At 39.4% G+C, this 19044-nt stretch overlaps 1 protein-coding gene across 2 annotated transcripts in view; it reads right to left on the bottom strand.

The window, feature by feature from the left end:
• Positions 1 to 19044, bottom strand: part of CDH10 (cadherin 10) — a 104110-nt gene that overhangs the window by 33097 nt on the left and 51969 nt on the right. For both annotated transcript variants that reach the window (XM_065667563.1, XM_065667564.1), the window contains exon 3: positions 5002 to 5296. In XM_065667563.1, the coding sequence (XP_065523635.1) occupies positions 5002 to 5296 (295 nt within the window). The remainder of the gene's footprint in view (positions 1 to 5001; positions 5297 to 19044) is intronic.

The following is a 19044-nucleotide window of genomic DNA, read 5'->3' as shown; positions in this document are numbered from 1 at the left end:
TCAGGTATCCGTCTGACTAACAACACAGCTTGAGGAAGAAATCAAGAATTCTGCTTGAGGTCTGAAAGAGGCTGGTGTATGGCTACATCATGATTTGGTAACTCAAGGATGGGGGTAGATGGAGTAGATAAAGACTTAATAGTCTCTCACCTCCTGGCCCCCTTTGTAGTACCTTACAGTACAAAGCATTGTAGGATGAAGCAAACATTGTACTCCAAGGGGTGCACAGATTTCCTAATGCTTCTTGCACATTTTTGCTACTTGCTCACGTCTGATGCTTTTGGTGAAGGAAGCAGGACATTAGGAAGTAACAGCCTTCATTTATGAATTAGTAATGAAATACTGGTGATTAAAAGTTTACCAATTTAACAGGTTTACCAATTTAACAGCTTATTAATCATAGAATCATAGAACAGTTAGGGTTGGAAAGGACCTTAAGATCATCTAGTTCCAACCTCCCTGCCATGGGCACAGACACCTCACACTAACCCATGTCTCCCAAGGCTCTGTCCAACCTGGCCTTGAACACCGCCAGGGATGGAGCACTCACAACCTCCCTGGGCAGCTCATTCCAGTGCCTCACCACCCTTACAGGAAAGAATTTTCTCCTTATATCCAATTTAAACTTCCCCTGTTTAAGTTTGAACCTGTTACCCCTTGTCCTATCACTACAGTCCCTAATGAAGAGTCTCTTCCCAGCATCCCTGGAGGTCTCCACGCAGCCTTTTATTCTCCAGGCTGAACAGACCCAACTTCCTCAGCCTATCTTCATACGGCAGGTGCTCCAGTCCACTGATCATCTTGCTGAAAATGTAAGAACAGAAATCCAGTATCTCTGAACTCTAGCTCTTATCTGCACTATACACTGTGGCTCTAAAAGCAATGAAGCATATATAGTAAGATATGCTACAATGTCTGTTTTCTTTCTGGTATTCAGGTAAGTGCATACACAACATCTCATTACTGTGGTTGAAGTACAAGTGTGTATAAATAGACAACACAGTTGCAAACCTGCAGAACAGCTATGTTTTTGACACTTCTTAAAATAGAGATAAGAAGGGGCCCATAAGGATCATCAAGTCCAACTTCCTGCTCCTTGCTGGACTACCTAAAACTAAATCATATTACTAAGAGCATCCTCCAGACCCTCCTTGAACTCTGACAGGTTTGGTACCATGACCACTTCCCCGGGGAGCCTGTTCCAGTGACTGTGTACCCTCACTTCCCCTGACACAGCTTCATTCAATTTCCTTATGTCCTATCATAGTTCACCAGAGAGAGAAGATCAGCACCTACTCCTTTGCTGACTCCCTTAAGGAAATTGTAGACTTCAGTGACCCCTCAGCCTCCCTTCTTCAAGCTGAACAAAACAAGTGACCTCAGCTGCTCCTTGTAAGTGTTGCCCTCAGGACCTTTAACCATCTTGGCTGCTCTCCTCCGGACACACTCGTGTGATGTCATTCTTACACTGAGATACCAAAACTGCACATAGTACTCAAGGTGGGACCACACCCATGCAGTGTAGAGTGGAGCAATCACCTCCCTCAACCAGCTAGCTATGCTGTCCTTGATGCATCCCGGGACATGGTTGGCCTTTTTGGCTGCCAGGGCACACAGTTGACTCAAATTCAACTTGTCATTGATCCAGACCCCCAGATCTCTTTCCACAGGACTGATCTCCCAGTTTGTATGCATAACCAGGATTATTCCATCCCAGGTGGAAAATCCTTCACTTGCTGTGATTAAATTTCATATGATTGGTGGCTGCGCAGCTTTCTACCTTGTAAGTTAAGACCTCTCTACCCTTGAGGAGTGCAGCTCCTCCTAGTTTAGTATCATTGGCAAACTTACTTAATGTTCATTTGACTCCTGTATACAAAACATTTCTGAAAACATTAAAGAGCATTGGCTTTAAAATTGAGCCCTGGGAAAACTCACTGGTGACTGGCCCCCAGACTGACATAACCCTATTTACTATAACACTTTCAGCCTGACTCATCAGCCAACTGCCATTCAGTGTATTATGATTTGTCTAGCTGTGTGCTGGAGAGTTTTTCACATAATTTTATCAGGCAATGAAGCAAGACAGGCCTGTACTTACCAGGGTCTTCCTTCTTTCCCTTCTTGAAAACTGGGACATTTGCATTCTTTCAGTCAACTGGGACCTCTTCAGACTTCCAAGACTGAAGCTGACTCCCAGATTTCTAATGAATTCTATTTGTCTCAAAAGTTGTATGCAGTGTGTGCTTTTAGAACATTTCTCCCCTTGTCCATTTAGCCTTTAGTTTTGTGATTACAGAGTAGATTTTTTTAAGTTGGAAAATTCAATCAGAAATTAATTAACTTTGAGGAATACCTCTTAAAATCACGTCATCCACTCATGGACCACAGACGAACATATGCCTCTAGGGATCAGCCATAAAGCTAAAAGCCATAAAGTGAAAACTCTACCAATGAGATAGTCGGTAGTCAGCAGCTGAATTACCACATTTATGAAATCCAGTAACATGGTAGATTTTAACCTAATTATAATTCTCTAAATCAAGGTAATTTTACTGACAGAACAGTCTATTTGTTTCAGCGTAACTATCTGGGCAAGACACAAGGTTGCTACTGCAAATGCATCCAAGTTTTGGGTTTTTTTTTTGCTTAACTGTTGTCCTGGGTTCAGCAGTAGCAGTCATTTTTCTCCTTCCAAGTAGCTGGTGCAGTGCTGTGTTTAGGCTTTAGACTGAGAAAAATGCTGCTAACACACCAGTGTTTTAGTTGTTGCTAAGTAATGCTCACTTTGATCAAGGACTTCTCAGTCTCTCATGCTTTGCCAGGAAGGAGGGGCAAAGAAAACGGGAGGAAGCACAGACAGGACACCTGACCCAGACTAACCGAAGGGGTTTTCTATACCACAGGATATTATGCCCAGTATATGAACTCGGGGGAGTCACCCGGAAGGCCCAGATCGCTGCTTGGGCCGGATTGGGTATCAGTCGGAAGGTGGTAAGCAATTGCTCTGTGCATCACTCATCACTGCTGTTTATTGTTTTTTTGTTTGGGGTTGGTTTTTTTTTCCTTTCCTTTTTAGTTTTATATTCTCTCTCCATGTTATTTCCCTTATTAGTAGCAGTAGTAGTATTTTCATATTATACTTTAGTTACCGGACTGTTCTTATCTCAACCTGTGGGGTTTATATTCCTATGATTCTCCTCCCCATCCTACCCAGAGATGGGAGGGGAAAGAGAGAGTAAGTGAGTGTCAGCATGGTTCTAAGTTACCATATGGCTTAATGACAACTATCAGTGTAATTTTGGGGATATTTTGCACTTTCAAATTTTTATGATATATGTGGATATACAGATACTCTGGAACCTCGTGTCCTAAGTATTTTAGAATCACTGAAATAATGTCTTGGATATTTGAGAACACTTAAGAAGAAGATGATCTTTCTGGAACTGAGACCGACAAAAGTAGGAATAAATAGATCATAAACTGAATGTTATAAAACAGCATAGTATGAACACACTGAGTCATTTTCTTAAAATCTTTCCTTGAAAATTTTAAGCAATACCTTCTGGAGTTTATAGAAAGAACATAAGAATTAAAGGGAAAGCTTTAAGACATCTTTTTTCAACTGTACTGTAATCTTGCCATATGCTGCTCTAGAAAATGTAGCAATGCTTTTTCAGGATGCTCTGCCTAAGCTATATACATTTACAGAAATGCATGATTCTAAAGAACTTATCAGTAAATTAATAAATCAGTATTAACTTTTGTCTATTTTGGAACAGTAAAGAAAGAAGACATTTCAGTTTTTCGCTTTATGTGGACTAGTTCGATGGAATTCCAGTATGGCCCTATGCAATCATCTAATAGATTTCCCCCTCAATCTTTTTTTTTTATTTTTCCTTTATACTAAAGCCCACTTGCTGAATGTTTGGACTTCTAAAAATTACTCAATCACAAACTAAAAGCAGATTGAAATATCTTATTAAGAATAGAAACACACATTGCTACACAGCTTGCTAGGGCCATTCTCTTTCAGTAATTATGTATTTTCTCGCTCTTTTAATATTTTCCAAAGTCCATGAAAGTAAGTACTAAAACTTCAATACCTGTATATATAAAACTGTTTGATCTAGTTCAAGCAGTGATAGTAACTAAAATTGTAATAAAGGCCAAAAGAGTTATTGAAGTTATTGTGTGTTTTATGAATATTAGAACATAATATTATATCTACAGTTATACAATGAATAATTGAATATTAATTTTTAAAAAGAAAATCTATATGTTTTTAAGCTTTTTTTGCTAAAGAATTGTATGTACTAATTAATAATAGTTCATATTCCAAAATGCCGTTGTTTCTGAATCTGACCAGCTGGCATGATCTAGGCCACAACTTTGTAGTTAAGAACTCAAAATACATTGCAAATGTAAGAAAGATTAAGTCAAGCAGCTGTTTAAGATCTGTGAAGCTGCCATTCATGAGTGAATTAAGGGAGGAACTGAAAGAGCTAGAGGATTTGTCTGTACACTAAAAAAAAGCGAAAGCAAAGAGAATAAAGAGGGTGTCTACTTTCAGCAGTGTATCAACAGCACATGACTAAACATGTAACTCTCCTCAGTCACAGAAAGTGAAAGTGGGGACAGCTCTCCCTTCAATACTTATCACCACTGGGGACCTCCCGTGAAAATGAAAGAAAAAAATTACTGAGCTTGCAACACACTAATTTAGTAATCTTATTTTAACAGTTCTTCAGGAGGAGGGTAATTCACCACGGACTACTTTCTATTTATGTCCCAAATCACTGTAAATTAGTAGTCCAAGTAGAAATAGATCTCAAATCACAAAAATGTCTTTCTGGATGAATTTCCAATATTTGAACAAACAAATCACATGAAAAATACTTAACCCATCAGGCAGAATTCTGAGCATGACTGCCTTTTCAGAGGATAGAGAAACTACTCATCCAGCAATATAGCACAGTTGCCTCAGTATAAAGCACTCACCCACTATTGACATTTCAGGGACACTAGCAGTGTAAATTTCTTCTGGAAATGTTGGTTCATTGTCATTGATATCGTGGATTTTGATGACAAACTCAGATTCAGGTTCCACTGGTCTCAGAGTTCTTCTGTTAATGGCCTGGGCACGTAGGGTGTAAAAGGCTTTCTCTTCCCTGTCAATTCTCCGAGTAGCATGAATGTCACCTGTTTTCTCATCAATTATAAAAAGAGTACCAGCCCCATCTCCTGACAAAATGTATTTCAGGGATCCATCTCCCTTGTCCTGGTCAGAATGAAGCTGAAAAGGAAGAAAAATTAGAGCATTTTATTTAGAAGTAGTTTATTTGTTTTTAAAATATTTATTCTATATTAAATAATTCTGTGTACAAAAACCACATTTAATACCAACAAAACACAGTTATCTTCAGTCACCATTGACTGGCAGTCATGATGACATACTGAAGCATTTGTTTCCTAACAGCTCCAAGAATCTTTTGACTTGACTGTTGTGGCAGATTTAGCTTTGCAGCAACACCTGTTCTCTGCTAAGAAACCTTTGCACCACAATTCTTAAAGAAGATTCTTATGTTAATACTGACCTTTTTCTTCCTCAAAGAGATCCTATTAAAAATTCCCAACCTGCTGTGCTAGTTATAAATTCACTACATAGATAAAGACATGACAGAATACACAACAATTAAGGAAAATCGAAAAACTGGTCTGATGTCATACTAATTTTAAAAACATAAATCATATTATTTATATTTCTCCTAAATTGGAGAACATTTCATTTCAAGTTATTATCATTTTCACTCCATCAACTAATGTAAGTAGCCTAAAGGAAAGACCCAAATTTATTAAGCATTCAGTATTGATTTAATACTCATTATATAAGTAATATAAAGCTTAACTTCATCTCTTAATGACCTGTGGTACTGACTGATTTCAATACACCCATAACAAAAAAAAAAAAAAAAAAAAAAAAAAAAATCAATATTACATTGCTTTGTTCAGAACAGCAATGTGACTGGTTCATTTGATCTTTTGCATACACTAACCATAATTTCTGTTGGAAAGTTCCTTCCAATTTCACTGATTGCATAATTAACTGAAAGAATTTGGCATTCAGATTTATTTTCAGCAAGAAATGTATACTTTTTAATTTCGGAGTTCAGCAGAATTTTCAAATCATGTAGAAGCTCTGATTACAAAAATGAGCTGCAAATATACTTGCAGTGGAGCTTGTGGAATCCTGGATCAAAGCATTTTTGGTAGAAATTCACAAATTTATCATGGTTCTGAACTTTGATTTTCTATATAAGGAAATTTTCTCTCAGTTCAGAAATAAACCTTGGGAAACACTATATAGATTTATCAAAGAATGACAAACTTTACTTACATTACATATGTGTATGTTTAGTTTACAAAATAAGTATTTCCTTAATCTTTATTTCATTCTATAATAAATAGGAAGTTCCACCAAAAAATGAAGAGTAGGAAAGTAGATGTTAAGACGAATCTTTCCCAAATACATCTTATTTTTTTCTTTGCCTTCCGTTTCTCTTGCTGAATTCAAGCTGAATGTTTCAGGCCATTCTTACTCCTTTTTTGGGAGTGAACTGTGAACTTTAACCCCTCATGCCCTTCTCTTGATGGCACATTAAAGTTGTGAATTCTCACCTTTCTAAGTAACATTCTTTTGGGGGGACTGGAGAGTATCTTGCAGCCTGCAGCCCATTCTGTAATGTCATTTAGTGTAACTAGTTCTCAAAAGACTTTAAGTGTTTTCTTCTCCAGAGAGGAGACACCACCTTATCTTCAAACATATTGTGGTATCAGAGCTTACTAGTGGTCCATGACCAACATGGTACAATACAGTATTTTCACAGCAGAATGATGAACAGCAGTTATAGGAGGTTGCTCCTCCTTAGACATGTGTGCTAGAAATACAAAACAAAGGACTGTTTGAGCAAGAAAGATGGGGAGGAGGAAGAAAATCTTTAAATGCAGTTTTCCCGTATGCTTTCCAAAGACAGATCTGGTATTACAAATTCTTACAAAAGTTGATGATAGTACATTGAGGCTGCAATGCCTGTTTTTTTATTCAGGAATCAGTAGAGTCTGGAAAAATCCATTCTAATAAATTCTCTATTTCCAGAATAGCATAACCCTATGCAAACAGTTCCCAGGAATAGGATCTGGCGAAATTTAAGTCATGAATCATGCATGTAAATTGTTTTGGAGAGTGATAGCAAAAGCATGCCAGGAACTTGTAAAAAAAAAAAAAAAAATGCACTTCCAGTAACAATATTCCGGTGCCTGAGAATGCTGCTTGGCACTAGAAGCACAAACACTGTAGTGATCAGAACTAAATCAGAAAATGAAGAAAACCCCTACACCACATATATATGAACAATTTCAAACAACTATATTTTTATCCAAATCTGGATTTAGAGCTAAATTTTTCAGCATACTTATTTGTCTAATATGTAAGGTACCACCAATGTTGATGGTTTCCTATTGCTCCTCTGTAGCTAAGTGTGTGTCAAAATTTTTTTCCTAAGCTGATTTGGAAGTTTACTTACTAAGTAAAAAATTCTTACTAAGCCAACTTTTTTACGCTACTCACCTCTTACCTTCACCAAATACAAACCTTATAGGTTTTTTCCACCTATATTAGCCAAAAGACTGGAAAAGGAGCTGAATATAAGATTTTGAGACATCCACATAAAGGTTTTAGGGAGATGGTAGTTGCATTTCTGAGTAACATATTTATAAGGAATACCAACCTGCATAGTTTAGAACAACACTTGAAGCTATAACACTTTGCATTTTCTAAAGAATGGTGATAATTTCACTTTGGATTGGTAATTCAATTTGAATTTTATGCCTACATATAACAGTCTATAGTTGTTGTAGGAAAACTTCAAATTCAGAATGACATTTCAGAAGGTCTTGTGGGTGAGCAGGAAATAAAAAGCTATATATGCGACATACAAGGCTTTCAGAGATAATTAAAGGAGTGAAAATGTTTATTATGTGTAAGCTAGAAACTTTTTTAGATCTTCATGCAATCCAGATGTTATCAGAGGACTCAAGACGGCTAAAGGCCAAGTGCTTGACAGCCTTTAACACTGAATCTTTACCCAGTTCTGAAATGCATGAGCTGTGCGTCAGTCATCACTGTAAACTTGTCATTTTACTCTAGCATTAAAAAAAAGTTCTGCAAAATATTTCTCTGCTACTTTTAGTATAAAGTGTTTCCTATAGTTATTTTGGCTAATGGGCATCTGTGATTCATGTCAGCCAAGCTGAGAAAAGGAGAGACATCTGTTTCATTTAGAAATTTTATTGCACAAAATGATCAGCTGTGAAGATGTGGTTTTGTTTTTGTATCTGTCACTGATATTTTGCAAACTCCTGTTTCAGTGAATTTTTTTGCTGTTCTTCCACAGAAACACTTCCCTTTTCAGCTGTCAGTGAAACATACTTTATATATAATTTTTCTCACTGAATAAAAACCAGGGCATCTGTTGGTTTTATTATATATAGCCCCATTTTATCTTACAGGAACTGCAATTACTGTGAAACACAATTTTGCATATTTGTGCATCTACCTAAATTGGTGGAACAAACTTTTAAATTGAGAAAGATTTCATACACATGGAAAAGGAAGGTACTGTAAACCATTAGATGTTATTAATTCTATTGTTAAACAGAAGATAGTTAATATTTAGAGAGGGTAACAAAATGGATCGTTATGTGAATGCTTAAAAAAGTAACTGAGTTACCAACCCAAGAGAGAAAAACATGTTGTAACTGATGGATTTATTTTTTCATTAATTGCAAGAAAAACCCAGTTCATGAATATATATTATCTTATTCTCAAAGGTAAATGAAACCAAAAATAAAATGAGCTAATGAAAAGATGCCACAATCAAATTCAGCTCAGTATCTTTTAGATCTGTAAAGGATCATTGTGAAACGTCTTTCAGAAGTCTTTAGATGAAGAACATAATAATTCTGCTTTTAAAATTACTTGAAAATTACAATGTGTGGATTCTATGTTAACTGAGTTCCAGTGATTAAAATCAAACCTGCCAATTACAGCAGTGTGGGTTTTCTTCCCCCTACACACTTTGAATTCCACCACAGTCTGAAAGCTACTAATTGAATATAAAGGTCATAGACTATTTTTGAATAGCATACAAAGTGTTAATCCTATTTTCACAAAAAAGCCAGAAGACGGTACTGTGAAAAACAGAGAGCAGATTAGTTTAATCAGATCCATTTTAACATACAAACTACTTCTGGAATTGGAGATTATTTATGGCAATACCAGAGGAAGACTTTAAGATTTGTCACACCTATTTCCATTTGAATTTCAGATTCACAAGTCCCTCTATGAATTTTCAGTGATTGGTATTCAGATAACTAGAGACCAGAACATATTAATTAACCAGCCTTTAGTCTGAATTCTTACTGTAGGCATTAATACAGTTCAGGATGATTTTTATCTTAACTTAACATGCTATATCATATAGGAGAACTTCCAATCGTGGAATCATAGAATGGTTAGGGTTGGAAAGGACCTTAAGATCATTCAATTCCAACCCCACTTCATGGGCAAGGATGCCTCACACTAGACCATGCTGCTCAAGGCTCTGTCCAACCTGGCAGAGTTTACAGTTTTCTATACTCTTTTCCAAATAACAGACTATTCCAATATTATCTCACTAAACGCATTTTTACTCTCCTACTTTATAATAGTAATTTTTATTTGTAAAATCTAGAAAATGGTATTCTACTTTCTTCTGCGATATATTTGTCAACATTTCAATTTAATCCAAGTACCACAGAAAAAATGAGATCTCAGTACACTCCTGAATTACTCTTTTAGATTTTATTCAAATAAGTCCTTAATTTCTCCTAATTAATCATAGAATCATAGAATCATAGAATGGTTAGGGTTGGAAAGGACCTCAAGATCATCTAGTTCCAACCCCCCTGCCATGGACACCTCTCACTAAACCATCCAACACAAGGCTTCATCCAACCTGGCCTTGAACACTGCCAGGGATGGAGCACTCACAACCTCCCTGGGCAAAATTCTGATGTCAAATTTCAGGGAAAATTTAACCTATTAAAATGTGACCTATCAGCTGTTTTCTAAGTAATCGCATTTGCCATGTGATGCCAAAATATACCTGTGGAAGCACTCACAATTTCACTCTGAGTTTTCAAGAGCACACATAATATTAGCAGGTTCAACAGAACAGAATAATAATGATAGCCTCTCTAAACATAATCTCAACAGTGAGCAGATTTACATGAAATCAGCAGATTATAGTTGATACAGAATTCCCACAATGGACATATTTATTTTAAGCATCATGAACTGAATTATTAAATGATGCAATTTAACATTAGCTAGTCTTATTTTAAAAGACTGTCAAAATAGCTCATCTCCTGTGCCATATTCTCTTTGTTGACAGATTTAACCATCATGGCTCTGAGCCAGATTTTACCCACCAAAGAGATTCACTTATTTCTGTTTATTCTTTAGGTAACATTTAAAGCAAATCTCTTCAGTGATGCAAGATTTTGAACTAAGTTTTAATGAGACATGTCACACATTTCATTTTCTCACCCAGTTATGTTGTCACTGTGCCAGTCCTGTGCTATTGTGTGTTATTTAAAAAAGGAGACAAGTGAAAAGGAAAAAAGGCATATTTCAAAAGGAAAACTTTGTGAGACTTTGAAAGATAAAGCAAGAGCAAACTAAAATGGAAGCATAGCAAGCAATGCAAGAGGAGGAGACCTCTGAAATTCTTTTGCTTGCTGAGAAGTAGCAACAAACAGAAATTAGAAAGTCCAGTCTGCAGTGCATTTTCAGATTATATTAGTTTACTCTGATTCATTATCCAAAGGAAAGATAAAAATCATTGTTACCATTTTTACTAAGAAACATTACAGTAGTTCCTTGCTGTTCAAGATTTTTGTTTGTTCCTGCCAATGTTGTAAAATAGTAAGAGATAAATTAAAATTAATAAGAATTCTAGGATTTCATTCCACATCCCCAGTGAAGCAGTATCTATGACAGGATTAGAAATATTATTTTCCCAACTCCCTAAAATCTTCATGATGATGTGATATCATCTTCAAGATTCTCAATTTCCACAAAATTATCATACACTAAAGGTACTTTTTCATCCCTAGACTTGCATTTTTGTTCATTATTATAGCTTTTTCTAAATGCTTCACAATCTGGAGAAGGTAGATGGTCCTGTCACTGACAAAATGTTAGGAGTTCACCTGAGAAAGGCAGTTTCTTTTTTTTACAACACATCATACGAGCCACAGAGAAACTTATATAGATGCACTGAGTCAACGTTCCAATAACCAAACTCCCTCCTCAAGCCAAGGTGTTTAGCTGATGTTCAGAGAGCTAGAACAAGAAAGTTTCAGCTTCATTAGACTGTTCCAGCTTCTACACCACAAGGCACACAAGCGTTGAGCTAGCATGGTCTAGAGACCAATTGAATTTCATACACCAAAGAGTTCTTGCATGAGCCAATATGCAAGCTCTCTTCAAATTTTATTGTAATAAACACAGTCCATACATCAGGTGGAGAAGAAAGTAGAGAAGTCCAGTGAAACTGAATGATTAAGTAGTTTCCAGAACAGTATCTCTATTCCACCAAGGATTGGCCTAGAAAGTCTAATAAACTAAAGCAATACATATCTTTCATTTACTGAATTCAGAACAGCTTTTATACATTCAAAAGCTCTGGTTTTGTCTGTTTAGCTTTGTTTTTTTCCTAAACGAAAAGTCACCACTAATCCTCATGTTCTCTGCATTAATGACAACAAACAGCTAATTAAGAAGCAATTTCAGGTAATTCCTTTTTTGTTAAAAAGATACATTTTTCTTTTTTATTATAGCTTATATACGTTTTACTGAAGTATTTGCGTTATTAACAAAATAACCATTAAAACAGCATTGGTTTTTTATATATCCTAATTTACAATTTCATTTATCCTAATTTACAATTTTCACTATAGATAAAAAGCATTACATGCTTTTTTAAACAAATGCAGAACACCATTAAGAATAGTGATGCTTAGTTCATTTTGCCTGATGCTGGAGGCTATTTAAAAACACATTAAATTAGATTGTCTTTGTTTCCACCTGGAATCACCATAACATGTAGCTTGGTAAGAGCTGTGAAGATATTCTACCTTTATTATGTGTGCATTTCTCTTCATGAATATTCTAAACTATATATATATAAAAATATATATAAATATATAAACTAAACTATATATATATATATATATATTTGGAAGAGCTTTACTTAAAGGAGCAATAAATATACCACAGAAAAACTGAATGACAATGTCTTCCAACCAGGAAATGGAAAGTGCCAGCTAAGGTGAGGGGGGTGTGTGTGTTTGTGTCTGTGTGTGTGTATATATATATTAGAATTAAGCAATAAAACCCATTAAGGGGATATTTAAATGATCTCCCAGTGATATTCACGATAATATAGTATTATTGTAAAATTTAATCCCAAATAAGGGAAGAGAGTAGATATATTTTTCATATGTCTCAGGAAAGTAATGATGAATCTGAAATGATGCTACACCTAATATTGTAAGATTTCAAACAAGGAGGGACGAAGATGTCTTCAATAAGTCTTGGCTTCATTTATATCACAATGACATCAGTGAGGCTATTCATGTAATAGATGCATATTCCAGAAGCAATGTATTGATATCTTAAAACCCTATGGACGTAGTCAAGATTTAAAGGTAGATCTGTGAGAGAAGAGAGGTGGAAAATGTGTAAACCCTTAAATGTAACTCACACTTTTATTACCCATCAGTTTTCTCTCTCCTTTTAGTAAATTAAAAAATCCATTATTCTAGAGAATAATATTCTCAAGAAAAATACTAGCTACATACCAATTACTAAGAAAAGAAGCCATAGTTTCAATCATAAGATACAATTACATTACAGAAGGGTTGAGGATTGTAGGGATCTCTTCAGGTCATCTGTTCAACCCACCCCTGCTCAAGCAGGGCCACATAGACCCTGTTACCCAGGACAATGTTTAGACAGCTTTTGAATATCTCTAATGATGGAGGCTCCACACCCACTCTGGGCAACCTGTGCCAGTGTTCAGTCACCCTCACAGGACAAAATTGTTCCCTGATTTTCAGAGGGAGCCTCTTGCATTTGATTTGTGCCCACTGTCTCTGGTCCTGGCACCACTGAAAAGAATCTGGCTCTGTCCCATTAGCACCCTTCCTTCAGGTGTTTGTAAATATTGATAAGATCCCCCCTGAGCCTTCTCTCCTTTAGGGTAGAGAGTTAAAGCCCTCTAAGCCTTTCCTCATATATGAGGTGCTCCAGTCCCTATATCATGCTTAAGGCCCTTGGCTGGAGTTTCTCCAGAATGTCCCATGTCTCTCTTGTACTGGGGTGTTCAGCACTGGACACAGCACTCCAGGAGGAGTGGCCTCACCAGTGTTGAGTTGAAGGAAAAGATCCCTTTCCTTGACATGCTGGCAATACTTTGCCTAATGCAGCCAGTAGCCTTTTTTGCAGCAAAGGCACCTAGCTGGCTTATGTAGCCTGGTGGCTAGTAGAACCACCAGGGTCTTTTTCGCCAAGCTGCTTTCCAGCTGGTCAAAACCCAGCATATAATGGTGCTTGGGACTGTTCCTGCCCAGATGCAGGACTTTGCACTTAGAATCATACAATAGTTAGGGTTGGAAAAGACCCCAAGATCATCTAGTTCCAACCCCCCTGCCATGGGCACGGACACCTCACACTAAACCACGTCACCCAAGGCTCTGTGGAACCTGGCCTTGAACACTGCCAGGGATAAAGTATTCACAGCTTCCCTGGGCAACCCATTCCAGTGCCTCACCACCCTCACAGAAAAGTACTTCTTCCTTATATCCAATCTAAACTTCCCCCATGTAAGTTTGAACCTGTTATCCCTTGTCTATCACTAGAGTGCCTAATGGAGAGTCCCTCCCCAGCATCCCTATAGGTCCCCTTCAGATACTAGAAGGCTGCTATGAGGTCTCCACACAGCCTTCTCCAGGCTGAACAGACCCAACTTTCTCTGCCTATCTTCATATGGGAGATGCTCCAGTCCCCTGATCATCCTCATGGCCCTTCTCTGCACTTGTTCCAACACTTCCATGCTCATTTTATGTTGAGGACACCAGAACTGTACACAATACTCCAAGTGAGGTCTCACAAGAGCAGAGTAGAGGGGCAGGATCACCTCCTTTGACCTGCTGGTCATGCTCCTTTTGATGCAGCCCAGGATACAGTTGGCTTTCTGGCCTGCAAGCGCACACTGCTGGCTCATGTTCATTTTCTCATCAGCCAGCACCCCCAATTTGTACATAAGCATCTGAGCCGAGCTCCAAATGAAACCAGCTCATTGGCTGGAGCAGCTGGAATCTTTCTACATGGCTCCAAGCATTTATTATAGGTGCTAGCAATTGACTGGGTGTGTTGGGACGGAATTATGCCCCTCTCCCCCAAAACATCTAGTTTAAAGCTTCCTTGACCAGTCTGGCAAGCTTCCTACCAAAACCACTCTTCCCATTGTCAGACCAGCTCCACCAGCCCCAGTAGACCAGGCATACAAACTTGGGTCTCGTGTTCAAGATAGTCAAACCCCTGACTATGGCGCCACCCTTCTAACCATTTGTTAACCTGCCCAATCCTCCTAGCCTTTTTAGGGTTCTCCCCTGTATCCTGGAGAATTGATGAAAAGACAATCTGAGCTCCAGAGCCCCTAACCACCTCTCCCAGTGCTCTGTAGTCCTTCTTCATGTTCTCTGGGCTACTGCTACCTATATCACTAGCCTCCACACGGATCACTAGAAGTGGGTAATAGCAGGACTCACTAGAGCAGGCAGCCTCTCTGCAACATCCCTGATCCATGCCCCTGGTAGGCAGCACACCTCCCTTGAGACTGGGTCAGGCTGACAGATGGGTGCCTTTGTGCCTTTCAAAGTAGAGAGTCCCCTACTACTATGACCCACTGCTTTTTCCTGGCAGCACCAGCAGAGATCTTCTTTATCAGTGCATCAGCTGGTTGTTCTTGGTGCGAGTGTGTCTCCTCATCAGCCCCCTGCAGGACAGCAAAGCGGTTCTGGGTGGTGTTATAAAAATTCCATCTTGGCCGTGGTCTGATTTAATTATTTTATTACAATTGATTAATATAGAGAGGCAATAAGCAAGCAGCGCTGGGTGCGTAGGGGAGTCTCTGCTCCACCAAGACGCATGCCAGGGTCTTTGGGGTCCAGTCTCTTATACTTCTTGGTCTTGGGTCTCAGCCAGTCCCTTCTTCATCTGTACCCAGATGCTGACGTGGCCCCTTTTCATTGTTCTTTCCTTGTTGCCGAGGTCTGCTTTTTGGTGAAGAAACTTCTTGGAAGAGGTACTGAACCCCTTGGTAATTTATTATTAAAGAATTGTTTATCACAAGCTTAATCACTGCCCTAGTTCTATCCTTACTGTACACAATACTCCAAGTGAGGTCTCAGGAGAGCAAAGTAGAGGGGCAGAATTACCTCCTTCAACTTGCTGGTCACGCTCCTTTTGATGCAGCCCAGGATACAGTTGGCTTTCTGGGTTGCGAGAGCACACTGAAGCCGGCTCATGTTCATTATCTCATCAACCAGCACCCCCAAGACCTTCTCCGCAGGGCTGCTCTGAACCTCTTCTCTGCCCAACCTGTAGTTGTGCCTGGGATTGCTCCCACGCAGGTGTAGGACCTTGCACTTGGCATGGTTAAACTTCATCAGGTTGGCATCAGCCAACCTTAAAAGCATGTCAAGGTTCCTCTGGATGGCATTCCTTCTCTCCAGTGTATCAAACCACACAGCTTGGTGTCATCGGCAAATTTGCTGAGGGTGCACTCAATCCCACTGTCCATGTCACCGAGAAAGATGTTAAAACAAGACCGGTCCCAACACCAATCCCTGAAGGACACCACTCTCTACTGGTCTCCAGCAGGACATTGAGCCATTGACCACAACTCTTCGCATGCAACCATCCAGCCAGTTCTTTATCCACTGAGTGGTCCATCCATCAAATTGATATCTCTCCATTTTAGAGACAAGGATGTCATGTGGGACAGCGTCAAACGCTTTGCACATGTCCAGGTAGATGACATCAACTGCTCTATTGCTGTCCATCAGTTCCGTAACCCCATCAGAGAAGGCCACCAAATTCGTAAGGGAGGATTTCCCCTTAGTGAAGCCATGCTAGCTGTCACCAAGCACCTTGTTTTTCATGTGCCTTAGCATGCCTTCCAGGAGAATCTGCTCCAAGATTTTACCAGGCACAGGGGTGAGAGTGACTGGTCTGTAATTTCCTGGGTCATCCATGTTCCCCTTCTTGAAAATGGGGGTTATATTTCCCTTTTTCCAGTCATTGGGAATCACAGAATCACAGAATCCCAAGGGTTGGAAGGGACCTAAAAAGATCATCTAGTCCAACCCCCCTGCAAGAGCAGGGTAACCTACAGTACATCACACAGGAACTTGTCCAGGCGGGCCTTGAATATCTCCAGTGTAGGAGACTCCACAACCCCCCTGGGCAACCTGTTCCAGTGCTCTGTCACTCTTACAGTAAAGAAGTTCTTCCTGATGTTAACGTGGAACTTCCTATGTTCCAGTTTACACCCATTGCCCCTTGTCCTATCACTGGATATCACTGAAAAAAGCCTAGCTCCATCATCCTGACACCTACCCTTCACATATTTGTAAACATTGATGAGGTCACCCCTCAGTCTCCTCTTCTCCAAGCTAAAGAGACCCAGCTCCCTCAGCCTCTCCTCATAAGGGAGATGTTCCACTCCCTTAATCATCTTTGTGGCTCTGCGCTGGACTCCTTCAAGCAATTCCCTGTCCTTCTTGAACAGAGGGGCCCAGAACTGGACGCAATATTCCAGATGCGGCCTCACCAAGGCTGAGTAGAACTTCACCTGACAGCCATATCTTTCAAATATGATGGCCAGTGGCTTAGCAACTTCATTTGCCAGCTCCTTCAGGACCCACGGATGGATTTCATCAGGTCCCACGGGCTTGTGCATGTTCAGGTTCTTAAGATGGTCTGGAATCAGATCCTCTCCTACAGTGGGCATAGGGTCTTCATTCTCACAGTCCCTGCATCTGCCTTCCAAGACTTGGGTGGTGGGGTCAGAGCATTTGCAAGTGAAGATCGAGGTGAAGAAGTCAATAAGAACCTCAGCCTTCTCCAAATCCAGGGTAGCCAGTTCTGATAAATTCCCAGGGGGCCTATGCTGTCCCTAGTCTGTTTTTATTCACCACGTACTTGTAGAATCCCTTCCTGTTATCCTTAACATCCTTAGCCAAGTTTAATTCTAACCGAGCCTTAGCTTTCCTAACCTGGTCCCTAGCTTCCTGGACAATATCCCTGTAATCTTCCCAGTCCGCCTGTCCTTGCTTCCAGCTTCCACCTTTCTCCTTCAAATTTTCCTCAGCAGCAACTTGTCCAAGGAGGTCTCCTGGCCCTCCTGCTGCACTTCCTTCTAGTTGGGATGCAGCACTCCTGAGCTTGTAGTAGGTGATCCCTGAATTATCAACCAACAGTCTTGGGCCTCCCTGCCCTCTAGGGCTATGTCCCATGGAACCTTACTAAGCAGGTTCCTGAAGAGGCCAAAGTCTGCTCTCTTGAAGTCCAGAGCAGTGAGTTTGCTGCACGCTCTTCTCACTGTCCTGAGGATCTTGAACTCAACCATCTCATGATCGCTGCAACCAAGCTTGCTCTGGAGCGTCACATTTCCAACCAGCCCTTCGCTGTTATTGAGCACAAAGTCAAGCATGGCACCTCTCTTTGTCAGCTCCTCTATTACTTGCAGAAGGAAGTTGTTTTCCACACATCTAAGGAACCTCCCAGATTGCTTGTGCTGGGCTGTACCATCACTCCAACAGATAATCAGGGTGGTTGAAGGCCCCCATGAGAACAAGGGCCTGTGAATGTGAGTCTGTACCTATCTGTAAAGTGCTTCATCCACAGATTCCTCTTGGTCAGGCAGTCTGTAACAGATCCCCACAATAATGTCCCCCATAGCTGTTCTCCTTTTAACCCTGACCCACAAACTCTCTGTTGACTTCATCTGGTCCTTCTTGATGTTCCTGTCAGCCCATTTCTCCAGCCTGCTGAGGTCCCTCTAGATGGCAGCACGACTCTCTGGCATTATCAGCCACTCCTAGTTTTATGTCATCTCCAAATTTGTTTTGCCCTAATGAACCTGGTCCAGTGGAGGGTGCCCTAGAAAGGGCTGGGGGCATTTATCTGCCATGGCATCTTGTAGACATCTTATGGACACCTCAGTTATGTACAGAATTACAATTACATAGTGAAATTTAAGTGAATTTAATCAATTTTGTATTAGGACTAGGGAGGCAGCTATGATTAAAATTGAAATTAAAACTTCTCCTACCATAGCAGCATATTTTATTCCACTATCAGACTAAAATATCAAAATAATCAGACTTGGATATAAATTTTGGCTCAAATCACACAGAGTATTACCTGTCATGTGCATATATACAAGACAGCATCATCAGATCAGTGAGCTGTACTCCTCAACTACTTTTACAGGATATATGGCTTAAAGCCCATCCTGATATTTGCTGCTACAAATTAAGAACCGTACTACATTGTAATTTCTTTCCTTTGCAATATTAGTTGCTGTATTCAAAAATGTGGTCTGTGCACTACATCACTGATGAAAAAATATTTCTACCTTATGTGAACTCTGGAAATCAGCTGATAGGAATGTTCAATATTTCCATAAAACTTGCATGACTTTTCCAGTATTTGTAAGACATGAGAAGCACGCTTTTCCTAATCTCCCTTTTCCTAATGTCCAATAAAATATATTATATTGGTTATGCTGTTGGTGTTTGGGTTTTCTTTGCTGTTTGGGTTGTTTGGTTTTTGCTTTTCTTTCTCCTTAGTTTGGAGATTTATCCTGC

Source organism: Lathamus discolor, chromosome 2 (assembly GCF_037157495.1).
Source record: "Lathamus discolor isolate bLatDis1 chromosome 2, bLatDis1.hap1, whole genome shotgun sequence".
NCBI lineage: Eukaryota > Metazoa > Chordata > Aves > Psittaciformes > Psittacidae > Lathamus > Lathamus discolor.
This window is presented reverse-complemented; position numbering and strand designations above follow the sequence as displayed.